The sequence below is a fragment of the Pteronotus mesoamericanus genome, unplaced genomic scaffold, assembly GCF_021234165.1.
Source record: "Pteronotus mesoamericanus isolate MK-2021 breed Mesoamerican mustached bat unplaced genomic scaffold, CSHL_Meso_final contig_66, whole genome shotgun sequence".
Classification (NCBI taxonomy): Eukaryota; Metazoa; Chordata; class Mammalia; order Chiroptera; family Mormoopidae; genus Pteronotus; species Pteronotus mesoamericanus.
Window position 1 is genome coordinate 2,173,970 of NW_026555230.1, and position 13,502 is coordinate 2,187,471.

The following is a 13,502-nucleotide window of genomic DNA, read 5'->3' on the forward strand; positions in this document are numbered from 1 at the left end:
AGCATGGTACATCTTGTGCCTGGACCAGACAGCAGCAGCAGTGGAGATAGGCCCCACTGGTGTGTGACGGTGGGGGCAGGGGACTCTATGACATTGCTTAGGACAGATACTTGGTGGTAATGTACTGAATGGATTAAAGGGCCATAGATTAAAACACAGGGAAACTGACTCTACAGCCCCATTTGCTATAATCATTTTTAAAATTCTTAGCCACCATTGGATAAGTACGTTCTGTAGCCCAGGTACTATGTTAAATGCTTTATTTAAAATAATCCTCCCAGCAACCCCATCAGGACCATTTCTGTGTTGCAGATGGGGAATTGGAGGCTCCTCTCCAGGGCCCAGGGTTGCCCTGGCTGGGGACAGAGTGGGCGCCAGAGCGAAGGTTGGCCAGGAGGGGCTGAGCTGCCCCAACCCCTGAACAGGAAGGACAGAGAGCCAGATCGTTATCCCCAGCAGGGGCTGACTTGTGTACTTGTGCCTTCTATGCAGGGTGGAAATGAATCCCTTCTAACAGGCATTTTCTCTTCCCAGTGAAATACTTAGAGCTGCCACGACAGTCTGCAGAGCCACCACAGCCCCAGCCGCCCAAGATCTGAGGGCCCCTCGCAGCAGCGGGCGCACAGTGGTGCTGCCACTGAGGACCAAGCTCATTTCATTTGGACTTGCAGCTGCTGTACTGCTCCTTTGATATCATTGGCTTCTTGTTCTAAGTTTTCTGTATAAGCTCTGGGTGTTTGTGAGTTTGATTTCTGTGTGCTGCCACAGGCACCCTGAAGAGACTCGGTGTTGAAATCCAGCCTTGGGAGCTGCTGGGTCACCAACTCCACAAAGCCAGCCTGTCCCAGGCCATAGTGAGCTGGGGACAGGGACCCATTGAGGGAGGGCAAGACTATGCTTATGCTTAGGAGACAAGAGATTGATCACAGGGTAGTGTGATCCCCGAGGTGCTGTATTGACTCACAGGCAGCCCTTGGTGTGACCTCAGAGAGCTGTCAGAGAGCCTAGCTAGCTAGTACCCGGTGCTTAGCGCCCTGCAAGGAAGAGAATCAGTGAACACCAGGCAACACTATGCGCATATGACACCCTGGGTGGGGGTGGGGATGGGGGGGTCATTTGGGTCCTTTCCAGTTCCAGCTTTGACGCTTCCTGCTGGGCTTCCAGAGAGCTAGTCCACATGGAGACTTTTCATTTATTTAACTGCAAAAATGCATGCCATGACAATCTGCCTTGAGAGTTCAGGAATCTTCTGGGCAAGTAGAAGCTGGTGACTCTCAGGTCTAATTCCCATCTCATTCCATAGGGGACTGGGTGTGGTCTGCAGACTGACATGGTTAGTTTTTAGGAATCATTTATGTACTAGAAATGTGTTTTATCCTGGGCTAGTGAGGTGTTCAGCTTTCACCCTGTTTGTGTTTTTATGTTCGTAGCAAAAGCTACAGGCATTATGAATGAGCATCAAAGCCAGAGCATGCCACTGTTTGCTTAGAAATATATTTGAGGGAGATAGGAGGGGAGGGGAGGGGAGGGGAGGAGAGGGGAAGCCTATTTGCTTGGTTTAGTGACATACACCTGACTTAGTAAGTTTGTAGTTACTCTGTCTGGCCTGTTGATGAGGAATGAACACTGGGCGCCTGTCACTATGGTAAACACCAGAACCGTGGCACTGGCCCCTCACCTGGCCTGGTGCTGTCTGGTTTGGGCTGGAGCAAAGCTGGCTTCCTGTTTGGCCCACATGTGGTCCTGTCCCTGTGAGTTCTGCTGTCAGAGGCTGACTTAGAGTCTAAAGCCACGGTCTACTGATAATCATTTCGCAGTGTCAGAAATCAGTTCGGAAAGCATAATGTAGGCGAGCAAGAAGGACACAAGTTCGTGTGCCTCTGCCCTACAAGGGAGGCCTCACAAACTCCACAGGATATGTGTTAGCTCCCTGTCTACTGTGCTGGGATGAGACAACTCCAAGCAGTTAAGGAAACCGTCCAAGTGTGAACAGACCCCTTAGGTTATCTAATGCATGCCTTGTGTGTTCATTTTAGTGCTTGCTTTAAAAACATATTTGTGGGATGGTAATCAATTGCAGTGCGTGGTTCAATGTTGCCCTTTGGACCTATCCCCAGTGCAGACCTTCAGGTCCTAAAACGTCTTCTCCTATATGGGGGTACATCACAGGCCAGGAGTGTGTGTCTGTGAGGGGGCAGGGAGCACTGAGGGTACACTTCTGCATGGTACTGTGGAGGAAGAAAAATGTGGCCTCCTCATGCTTTAGGAGTTTGAGGAGGGGAGGCATTGCTTGTAAGGTGTGCCTGTTTCCAGCACCTCCCAGACCTCAGTAGCTAGACTGTTGTCACTTTTGCTGGGCTTGTCCCTCCCAAGGATGGCAAGAACCGATGGCCTCCTCCCCTGACTAGTGCTGGGCAGGAGGTAGCTATGAAGGATTTTCGCATCCGTGACTTGTTGCCACGTAGACAGGATGACCTCAGGATTCAGGGAAAGCAGGAGTTGGAGGGATCACATTAGGATGGCTGAGTACCAAGACCCCTGAGGCATTTTAAAGGATAAAAAAGAGGGGCAGCACTTGCATGTGGTAAAATATTTCTCCTCCCTGCCACTAGGAAGTGAAGACATTTATAGAGAGGTCTGTCACAACAGTGAGTAGTATGAGGAGTGATATGGCCTGTGTGTCTCCTGGTATGGCCAGGCATGGCACTCATACTAGGTGGTTGAGCTTCTCACTGGAAGGCCGGAAGCCACGTGCCTGCCCCCAGTTGTTCCCTTTAGCTTTAACCTGAGGCTTGTGATGGCAAAGAGCCTACAGTCCTCCAGCTGTGATGAGTCATCAACACATTCTCAACAGCAGTGACTTCAGTTGGCAGACCGATTTTGTTCCCCCTTAGCTATGTGGGTACCTTCTGCAGAATGCCCACAGCCCAGTACCCAGACCTGCTCCTAGTGACTGGCCATGCCTGAAAGGTCACTGAGCCACCCATTTGCAGACCTTTCATCCTGAAGCAGTTGGGGGTGGGGGAAAACTAACACCTGCAGAAGCCTACGGGGCTCTTGTAACTGCGTGGTTATCTTAAAGTTGCATTGGCCAGCATGGGCCTGTCCCAGGTGATAGGGGAGATAAAGTGGGTTAATTAGGAGGGTCAATTGAAAATAGCCAGTCTGTATCAGCTTAAGGTGGTGGCGGGGGCACAGTGTTACCAATAACTGAGCACATGGAAGGAGAAGACATGGCACCTTCGTGGTGTGAGGTACCCTCCCGGGGCAGACCCATAGAACAGTACCAGGCCCATTGTCTTGGCAACTTGGGGGTTAGTACCAGTTCTCTACAAAGAAGAAGTAGAGACTGCTCTCAGAGTCCCCAGTACTTTTTATGTGCTTGTATTTAAGTGTGAATTGTTATCTGTCTCGTCTTTGCATTAAACAAAATGGAACATAACAGATGACTGCATTGTGATGGCGTTTAAGGCACTGCCTTTGTCAAGTGATGCTGTTTGTTTCTTAATTTATGATATTGAGCAGACCCTCTTCTATATCCTCCCCAGCCAAACGCACTTGTCTAGAAGGCGTGAGGTAGCTTAGGGCCTCCAGGGGGCAGCCCCCCTCGGGGTACAAGGAGCCAAGGCCTGGAGATGTGGAGCGGAGTGGCCTGCCTGATGCCGGGGAGGTGGGAGGACAGAGGCAGGGCCCAGACTCCACTCCCAAGCCCATTGCTCTGCCTTCTTCAAAGAAAGGCAGTGTCGAGGGAGGATGCAAGGTCTGTGCGCTGATTTCAGCCACAGAGCTGAGCAGGGAGGGGGGCCCCTACGCAGCTGTGTGGGGAATGGCCTGTTTGGGATAAAGTGTGCTCATGTCATAACCTCACAGCTGGGCTTAAAAACTGAAAAGACGGATATTTCAGCATGACCAAGATGTGATAGATACTACAAGGGTTTTCGCATTGAGGTAGGCGGCATTTTTGTTCTCGTAGTAAAATAACATAAAGTCTTCAAACCCAAACCCACGAAGTGATTTCAGTGCAGAGGTTCTGCATGGCCAGCTGAGGCCTGGCACAGCAGCCCTCCCAGCCTGGCTACTGGGATATCACTGCTGGGGACTACAGCTACAGTGACTGCTCCATGAAGAGAGACAGGGACCCCAGGCCCTTTTAGGAAGGGTGACCTGCAGGGGTCTCTGTGGTATCATCCAAGCCCTTATAGCCCTGCAGAAGGCCAGCATTTCTTCCACAGACTTGGGCTGGGAACCTTGTGGCTTCTCAGAAGTCTGCCAGGTTTTAGACTCTAGGACTCAGGGTCTGGAAAGACAGCCCTGCCTCCTCAGAGCCACACCTGACTTTCAGGTGTCTCCAGTTCTTTCCCGTGTCCTTAACATTTTCTCAAGGTACTTTACCCATTCCAGCCAAAACACTGAAGACTTACGAGAAAATGCATTTACAATTTAGTAAATGAATCAAATCATGTAAAGGCACTTTACATATATTGTATTTGGCACATAATAAAGTAACATGAATGTTTACTATTACTAATTTTCCCCAAGGGAAAAAGTCTAACAAAATACTTAAGAAGCCACAGAGCAAACATATTATCATTTTAATTACCGATTGAAATATAGTGCATCAGATGACGCAAATAAGATACTGTACCAGTTTTTAAAAATCTGAACCGTAAAGTTTTACATTCTAGTACACCTAAATAAGACCGAAAAAAGAAAGAATTGTTTAGGTAACAAAACTATGTTTCAAATTGTTTTAGAAATAGTTTTCTCTTATGAACATATAAAGGAAAATGATCTGTATTGTTGCTTTTAAATCGAATGGGAGTTTCTAGGGCTCCTGGGGCCCAGCATACAGAGGCCTGTGGGACAGCCCAGTCCAGGCCCCCACCCTGCCCCAGCACCAAACTAGCCAACTGGGGCGAGAATAAGCGCACTCTGCTTCTCTGGTTCTGGCACAAGCTTCATCTAGTCCCCACCAAGTTTAATAGTCTTAGTGCAGCTAGGGGATTAAAGGATATTTCTAGGGGGAAAAAACTGGCAAATGTCTGCATTTACAAATCAATGAATAATCCGGTTTATCCATTCATAAATAAGCTTTCAGCTATGTTGGGAGCATAAGTCAAAAACTAGTATCAATTGAACTATGATTTAGAAACTAATCCCCAGCTGATAGAAATGGAGAATTCATTATAGGTGATCAAATTACTTTGAAGAAGTACTTCAGATAACCTTACAGATACCAGACAATTTTCTGTAAGAGTCAGAAAGTTCCAAGTTGACAAAACATCTATTCTCTAACTATTTGACTGTAAAAAATCTTTTTCAAGAATCTATTTTCAAAAATAAGGTCAGTATGTAAGACTTGGCATAGCATCCAGTAATTTGAAACAGACTAGATATTCCAATGCAGTTGTACTCAGGTCTGACCCTATGAGCTTCTGAGGCCCCCGACTTGACAGGCAAGTTTAATTCCTGCAGCGAAGGGGGTCCCCATGACTGGCAGAGCCGGGGGAGGGTGTGGCCTGCTGGTGCAGAGGCAAATGTGCGAGATTCTGTGCCACGCCACACAGAGGAGCTCAGAGCTTCAGCACTAGTGGATGGATCAGTTGACTGTAAATTAGTTCCTGCCCATACTGATAAGAGGCCTAGAGCCCAAAGTCAGTGAGTGAAAGTGCGAAACTGGGAGGGGAGACCAGGTTGGAGAAGGTTGGCTCTAAGAGGAGAAAACCAAGGGAAGCCGGTGCTACGCTTTTGGCAACTGAAGCCACAGCACAGTGGTTGCTTCAAAATACTGACATGAAGTCATATGGGTAAACTGAGTTAAAGGGATATTCAGACAGGCAGATTATAGGTGAGAGCAGACTCACTTTGACAATAATGACCAGCAGCAAAGAAGCAGGAAGCTGCAGGGTCAGACAGGTCAGGAGCTGTGAACAGGCAGCTCCTTAAAGGAGCCCACGGGAAAGCCAGCACCTGCACAGAGCGGCCAGAGTCCTCAGTTTCCCCTCTGCAAAGCCATCCCGAGGGAAACTGCTGCTATTGTCATCAATGGTCTAGGCCACCTCAGGAAGCAAGTACCAGAATTAAGGTGAGGGAGGACAGAACACAATGCCATTTAAATGACCATATTCAAATTGCATTTCAAATGTACCACATAAAAGTTAGCATGAGCTTTGTTTGAAAATAATTTCTTACACAGTCCGGTTAGGAGGTACCTCCCAGGGTGACTAGTCTAAACATTAAAAAAAGAGACATAGGAAAATAAATGCATATTTCTGTTTTTAAAAAATACCATATATGTACACAACAGTAATTGGTACAGGGGTCCCCTTGCAAGAAAACTCTGGAACAGAGGGCAAATGGTCTGTCTTTCCCCGCAAGCAGTTAATTTTAAAACAGTTTTCAAGTTGTAGCAAGGAGCTAAAAGAAGCCCCGTGGCTGGCAACATGGTCTGTAAGTGAACGGCGTTTGTTTTAATGAAGGAAAGAAATGGTATGAGACCTTCTTGATCCTAAGCACTGTGTTCCATTCACTATGGCTTCTCTCAAGCTGCCTGAGCAATAGAAAGGTGGGTCACATGGTCAGTGGGACAGACGGCCACCCTGAGAAACCAAAAAGGAGAGAAATGGGGTGTTCAGAAAACAAAAAGTACAGACGACAGTGGGAGCTGTCAGCTAGCCACACACATCCAGATGTGGAAGGCACCAGGCCTAATCCTAAAAGACAAGATCACAAGTTACAGCCAGAACAGGTTGCAGGACCCTCGCCTGAGTCACCGGGGAGACCAGCAGAGCCCAGGATGGCCTTGATGGCTGGACTCACCGGAACTGCCACCCCTGGAGCCCATCAGACTGAGGTATGGACAGGCGTGACTGAGTGGGAAGGTGAGGAGCCCCGCTCAGATGGGGACGAGGCTCGAGTGGCCACCTCCCGCTGCAGGTCCTCCACCCTCTTCTGCAGCTCCGCCCTGACGGCCAGCAATTCCTTGAGATTTTGGTGAATCGGCATCTGGGGACAAGCAGGACACAGCTGGGTTAGTGGGCCACTCTGGGGCACTGTTTCTAACATAGCCTTTCAGCATGCGGGTGCTAAATGCAGGCTGAGTTCACAACCAATATGCCGTGTGTCCTAAGTCTCCAAGCCAAGCTACAGGGCCCCCCACCCAGGAACTGGGGCCTTCAGCTGGCCCTGTGGGGACGCTTTTGTCACTTGTGCTCTTCTGCCAGCTTGTCCAGATTCTGAGAGAACACAAGAGGCCTCAGGCGAAACCTCAACCTGTGCATTAGGCAAAGCCACAGGCACCAACTAGGAAAGGGACAGTCAGTCTTCCTCAGACTGGTGGGAAAATGCAACTGGCTTCAGAGCTGCCCCAGGGCAGTGTTTACATGTGTGCCTCCTGCACGCACACATACTGCCGTTACTTCTGAAGTTTTGCAACTTTAAAATAGCTCTACTGGCTACACATACTTCTGTTAAATCAGCACTTCCTACAAATTGAAGTTACATTCATTTTCTTCACTTGGAGCAGGAGCTGGCAGAAGCCCCTGGAGAAAGCAGTGCCAGCAGAGGGAAGTCCCTTGGAGACACTGGCTCCTCCTTCCTTTCCTCCCTCCATGCAACAAGGGACAACCACTTAACATCCTCCAATGGCTTCCTCCTTCCACCAGCCTGACCTTGGCCTCAAGACCCTGTGTGGTCAGACCCTAGCCTTCCTGTCCTTCTCACCTCTCACCAGGTCCTACCTATACTCCCCTCTGGCATTCCAGAATCTTCTAGGATTTGGAAGAACCCATCCAAGTACTTTCCCTTCTACTTTTTCACACACATGCTTGCTTTATACCACAGGGACCAGCGCAAATGGCACGTGCTCTGGGTGGAAGGCCTTTGGACTCTCCACTCCCACCAAGCCTGTTTGTTTCATCATTTACCTCCACCAAAGACTGAACTGTCCCATCAGGGATGCCAGTGATGATCAGCCTGACTGGAGGGAAGAGGAGAGGAGGAAGACAGAGATAAGAGGGACAGAGATGAGAGAAGGGGGAAACAGATGAGAGGGAGGGACAGGAATACGAAAGTGGGAGAGAAGGACAGAGACAAAGGGGTGACAGAGAGGAGAGGGAAAGAGAAGGGTGGAGATTTGCGTGAGCAAGCCAGAGACAAGAGAGGAAGGGAGAGCACGAGAGAGGGGGGATGAAAAAGAGGGCAGCCAGGTGCCCCCACCATAGCAGGGTGGCTCAGTGACCAGGCCTGAAGAGGCCAAGAATAAACTCCTGACTTCGGCAGGTCAGAGGAAGAAGGGATAGGACAGAAATGTGGGAATCTGACAGCAAAGGATCCCCAGGTAAGAGAAAGTTAGGGATCAGCTCCAAACCAGGTGCTGATCCCTAAGCCACTGTGAGATAGATAACAGCACCCCTCTTGGCCTTAGGACCTATTTGACACTTTCCTGTATGTAAGATCATTTGGTTCCAATCAAAATACAGATTGCTTTGTAACCAGGCTCCCATTACTAACACATGCAACCTGGCCTCAGACAGAGCAGACAGTGAATACAAGTTCATATACACCCAGGGCCTGAGAGGAACATCATACATCTGTGCAGCCTTTCAGATGTTTTCCTTGTATGTCATTTTCATTGACAATAAGCCAAAGGCATGCTTTCTCAAGAAGATGCACACTTAGGGGCCAGTCACCTAGTGGGTGCTAGCATGTGTGAGACACAAGCCATGAGGGTCCCAAAGGACACAAGGTATTTCCTGGGCCCTCATCCCGACCCAGCCATCCTTTGATGGATGCCCAGGAGCCCCTCTCCAGGCAACCAATGTAGCCTATCCTCAGAGGAAAGAGACCCAACAAGCTTGTGCCCCGTGTCTATTCTCCCTGTCCCTCCTCTCTGCTTAGCCTGGCTCACTGCCCCCTGTCACAGACACCCACATTGGCCTTCTGATCCATTTGCCACAGTCTTCACTGCCCCCCTCCCTATTCCTGTCCACCTTAGTGCTACCAGGGTGAGTTTCCTAGAACATACACCAGGTCTTGCCCTACAAACCCTGGCGGGGGTGGGTGTGGAGGAAGGAGGCTCCCATAGCTTCTGGGATAAAGCGCAAACTCCTAGAGATGCTTTACAAGGCCCTCTGAGGCTTGGGCCTACCAAGCTCTGGCCTTGGATGTGACCAAGGCCCATCCTACTCCCTAACACACTCTGTGTGGCTGGCACCTAGAAAGTTTCCAAAGCATGCCTGTTACATTGAGGATAAAAAGCTGTGCACCATGGACTGCCTTCCAGTTCTCCCTTCTGTGTAGCACAGTGCAGGGAGAACGCAAAAAGCTGGATTACCTGCCTACCATCTTTCAAGGTAGGGACTCATTTCACACTCATGCCCCCCTGCAGGGTCTCAGTGAGGCTAAGGACCTTGTCCCACATCAGGCATCAAATCACCCGAGACAGTCACGACCAGAAACGGTATTTGGCCCTGGCTTAGGGGCAACCTTCCCTTCCATGACTGCCCGTGCCAGGGCACCTTGTATGACTGACTTTGGCCACTAGGGGATGAGTTGTCCAAGGTTTGGGCCACTCCAAAGAGCAAAGGAGAAAGAGTTTGGGGACCGTGCTTGTGAGGAAGCCTTCTGGAGGCCACAGGGCTAAGGATGGATGCTCATTGGTACAGGTGTAAGCACTAAACATTTGAAATAAGTTACTAATGGCTTACTGGCCACAGATAAAATTAACCTGTATTTAAAACGTTGACCATTGACCAAAGAAGCTAAATGTAATACTGTTTGTTTTCATGGCGTAAAGAGTTGAGACTGCGTCTTTCCAGCTTCAGATATTCTTCAATAAAGAAAATATTTAATAACTCTTACAAGTTAGTATTTTTGCTATTCAAAAGACACACTAAACCCAGAACCTGTTTGGGATTTAGAAATGTGCTCTGGCTGCCTTAGTACTAAGGTCCCCTTACATCAGTGTGGAAATGCTCACTGCCCTTGCTGCTCGATGGTGTAACATAGGAAGCAGCTAGTGGCCCTTTGTACCACATTAGAAATTTGCATGGTGCACGGTAACAGCAGCTGGCGCCCTCATACAGTAAATGGAGGGGAGTTTCAGGTCAGGGGAGTTTGCTAAAGAAGGTTCTTAGACTACCAGCAATTGGAAGAATGAGAAGCGGAGGGCAAGGAGAGCGTTTCCAGAGCTGGAGGGGGGTGGTTATGGGGCATGGAGTCTGTCAGCCTGGGAGAAGGAGGTGGCAGAGACACAGGTACAGGAGAACCCAAGTCCTGGGTCCAGGGCCTGCTCAGAGAGAAGGACAAGCACTGCGCTGAGAAGGCCCTGATCATGGTGTTCTGGAAAACAGGCCTCAGGTCTTGAGGCTGGCATGGCTGACTCAGAGGTTCTAGAGGAGGAAAGGGCTTCTGTAGCTAAAGCTTTGTGGAACAAATGAAATGCACGAGGAACAGGAAAGAAAAGGCAAGTGATGAGCACCTTGGGCTGTGGTGTTAGAGAGAAAGGGAGCTGATCAGGAAATGAAGAGCAGTGCCATGGGCAGCAGTGTGCACCTCTCAGAACCTGCAGCTAAGTAAGTCTACAGTGAGTGAATTTTCCAATATGGAAGAAAGGTTAGTGAAGGGATGCTACCTTCCAAATTCAAGTACCAGGCCAACTGAAAAGGGAAATAACAGTTGGTCTCCCCATAGCTAGTGGGGCTTGGGGATTGTTATGGGTTGAACTGTATCCCCCCCCCCCCCGCCATTCATATGTGAAAGTTCTAATCCCCTGTACAACAGATTGTGACTGCATTTGGAGAAGGGGTTTTTATAGAGGTGATGAACCTAAAGTGAAATCACTAGGGTGGGCCTTAAGCTGATATGACTGGTGTTTTTATAAAAAGGGGAAATGTGGACACAGAAACACACATAAAGGGAGGACACTGTGAAGAGACACAGGGAGAAGATGGCCATCTACAAGTCAAGGAGAGAGGCCTGGAGCACATACTTCCCCCATGGACCTCAGATGGAACTAACTCTGCTTACACCTGACCTTGGACTTCTAGCACCCAGAACTGGAAGATAATACGTTTGTGTTGTTTAAGCCACCCAGCCTTTGTGTACAACACGCCTGTAGAGCAGGAGTCCCCAACCTCCAGCATGTGGACTGGTACTGGTCCGGGCCTGTTAGGAACCTGTTCGCACAGCAAGAGGTGAGTTTGAATGTAATATGCTTGAATCATCCCAAAACCATCCCCTCCATCCCGATCCATGGGAAAATTATCTTCCATGAAACCAGTTCCTGGTGCCAAAAAGGTTGGGGACTGCTGCTGTAGAGACTGTGAAGACACTGAATGAGAGGGAAGGATTGAGAAGGAAGAGGGCAGAGAAGAAAGGCAATTTTGTGTTATCCGTGGCTACAGAAGTGATGATGCTAAAGCCCTAGAAACGTACTCCAGGTGGACTGCCAGGAAACCCTAAGAATGTTAAACTCAAAAACAAACAAACAAACAAACAAACCCAACTTCAGCAGAAAGTCTTATGTCCACAGAGATGAGTGTTGCCTCCACCAGTCTGAACCCCACCCTGCTGCCTGGGCACCCATGGAAGATGATTGGGGGCAGGGCAGGACCATGTAGAGCAGAGGCTTGGGGGAGCACCTCGGGAACCCTAACTGGTAGTGCCTGAGCCACAGCCCCAGGTCAGCCACTGAACACCAAGGGTGACCACAGCTTGGCTGCCTGGCCTTGACGTGCACTGTTCTCCAATATGCTTTCAATCTCAGAAAATGTTAGAGTGAAAAAGTATGGCAGGAGGAGGAAACTTTACCCCTTCCTCAAGGGGTACCTGTAGTGTGACTCAGCCCAGGCCCCCTTTCTGTTGTAATACTGGAATCTAGCAACTGGAACCACGATGCATTTTTTTCAAACATCCTTTCACTGACTCCACATGTGGCACCCTGCATAATAGGTACTGCTACACCCATGAAATCTCTGAGTCAAGTTCCTGGAAAGACTGAATCAAACATGGTAGCTGATAATACTTCACCCATGTGTCATCAGCAGTAGAAGACAGAAGTGCTAAGATTTTTAACTCTAATCCAACAAATGGCATCTGGGTTGGTGTGTGGAAGGAACCTCCTGGAACATGAATGTAAAGGGTTGAACCCTGAGAGGCCAGGGCAGAGAGCTTTCAGTATAATGTGCTAACACCTAGCATGCACCCATTACTGTAACGCCATCTTTACTTGAACAGAAAGACATGCCCTTTTGAAAAGAACAGAAACAAAAAGATACCTGAGGCCTCATTCGTGGATTCCATCGCACATAATAGTTTACCCATAATTCCAAATGACTCAGACTAGCAACAGGATATAAGACGTGGTTTTCATAATTCACAAAGAAGGGATTAGAAAATTCATCGAGCTGGCTATTGATGTAAGACCATAAGGATATAGTCTTTGTATGTACATCCTGAAAAACAAAACATGAATACACTGAAATAAATTCAGCTTTTCTTTACATTCCCAAGAATTTGTATTACATAAAGAAAAGGATTTGTATAATGAATGAAGCAAGTTCAAACAGTGAAATTCAGGAACATTTACTAGGCCCCACACTCATCCTTCTGTCATACATCGCCTCATTCAAGGGATGACATGACAACATACACTGATTACTGTCCCAGAAAGACATAGCGCTGAATTAGATAACATCTGGCAACTGCGTCTGCATGAAAGCAGAATGAGAACTTTCTAACAACCACGGAATGAAGGGGCTCATCCATAACAAATAAATTTAAAATTCTGGTTTGCAGTTTGCTTTTGTGACTTTTTTTAAAAATAAGAAATACGTTTTTAAAAAGATTTTATTTATTTAATTTGAAAGAGAGAGGAAGGGAGGGAGAAAGAGAGGGAGAGAAACATCAATGTGTGGTTACCTCTTGTGCACCCCCGCACTGGGGACCTGGCCCACAACCCAGATATGTGCCCTGACTAGGAATTGACCTGGCGACCCTTTGGTTCACAGGCCAGTGCTCAATGCACTGAGCCACACCAGCCAGGACTGTAACTCTTAATGTTAAGGACTATGGGTAGAATTTATAGATAAGATTCATTTCATGGAAAACCATGGCTATCTTGGTTGAAACATGCCAGGATAGCAAGCTGGAGAAGCCTTATATAGAAGAGTAAATATATCATTAAATTATATCTCCCCACCACCTGATTTTACAGCGCACTGTTTAGAAATGCTATAATCATTTACATTGCTCATGTGAATGAAAACACCCAAACCCTCAGGCATGGCAGTGCAAGTAAACTTTAAACATGGATCAAGCACAGTGACAAAATCAAAATAAGAAAATGGTGAGGCCAGAAACATTTTCTACCATTCTGCTGTTCCCAAGACAGCTGACTTCCTCACAAGGTATCCAGACTCAGAGAATTCAAATTTTCATATTTTTAAAATTTTATTTATTGATTTTTAGAGAGAGAGTAAGGGAAAGTGGGAGAGAGGGAG

The 13,502-nt window shown here is 48.0% G+C and overlaps 2 protein-coding genes across 5 annotated transcripts in view; one reads left to right on the forward strand and one right to left on the reverse strand.

Annotated features, from left to right (window-relative positions):
- CD99L2 (CD99 molecule like 2) overlaps positions 1-3,437 on the forward strand; it is a 128,635-nt gene extending 125,198 nt beyond the window's left edge. The window contains exon 9 of one of the 2 annotated variants that reach the window (XM_054581807.1): positions 535-3,437. In XM_054581807.1, the coding sequence (XP_054437782.1) occupies positions 535-599 (65 nt within the window). In that variant the 3' untranslated portion in view covers positions 600-3,437. The remainder of the gene's footprint in view (positions 1-534) is intronic. The other variant, XM_054581808.1, reaches the window with a different exon arrangement.
- A 1,015-nt stretch (positions 3,438-4,452) lies between these two features.
- Positions 4,453-13,502, reverse strand: part of MTMR1 (myotubularin related protein 1) — an 81,957-nt gene continuing 72,907 nt past the window's right edge. For all 3 annotated transcript variants that reach the window (XM_054581805.1, XM_054581804.1, XM_054581803.1), the window contains 2 exons: positions 12,279-12,455; positions 4,453-7,005 (listed from right to left, as the gene is read on the reverse strand). In XM_054581805.1, coding sequence (XP_054437780.1) covers positions 6,844-7,005; positions 12,279-12,455 — 339 coding nt within the window. In that variant the 3' untranslated portion in view covers positions 4,453-6,843. The remainder of the gene's footprint in view (positions 7,006-12,278; positions 12,456-13,502) is intronic.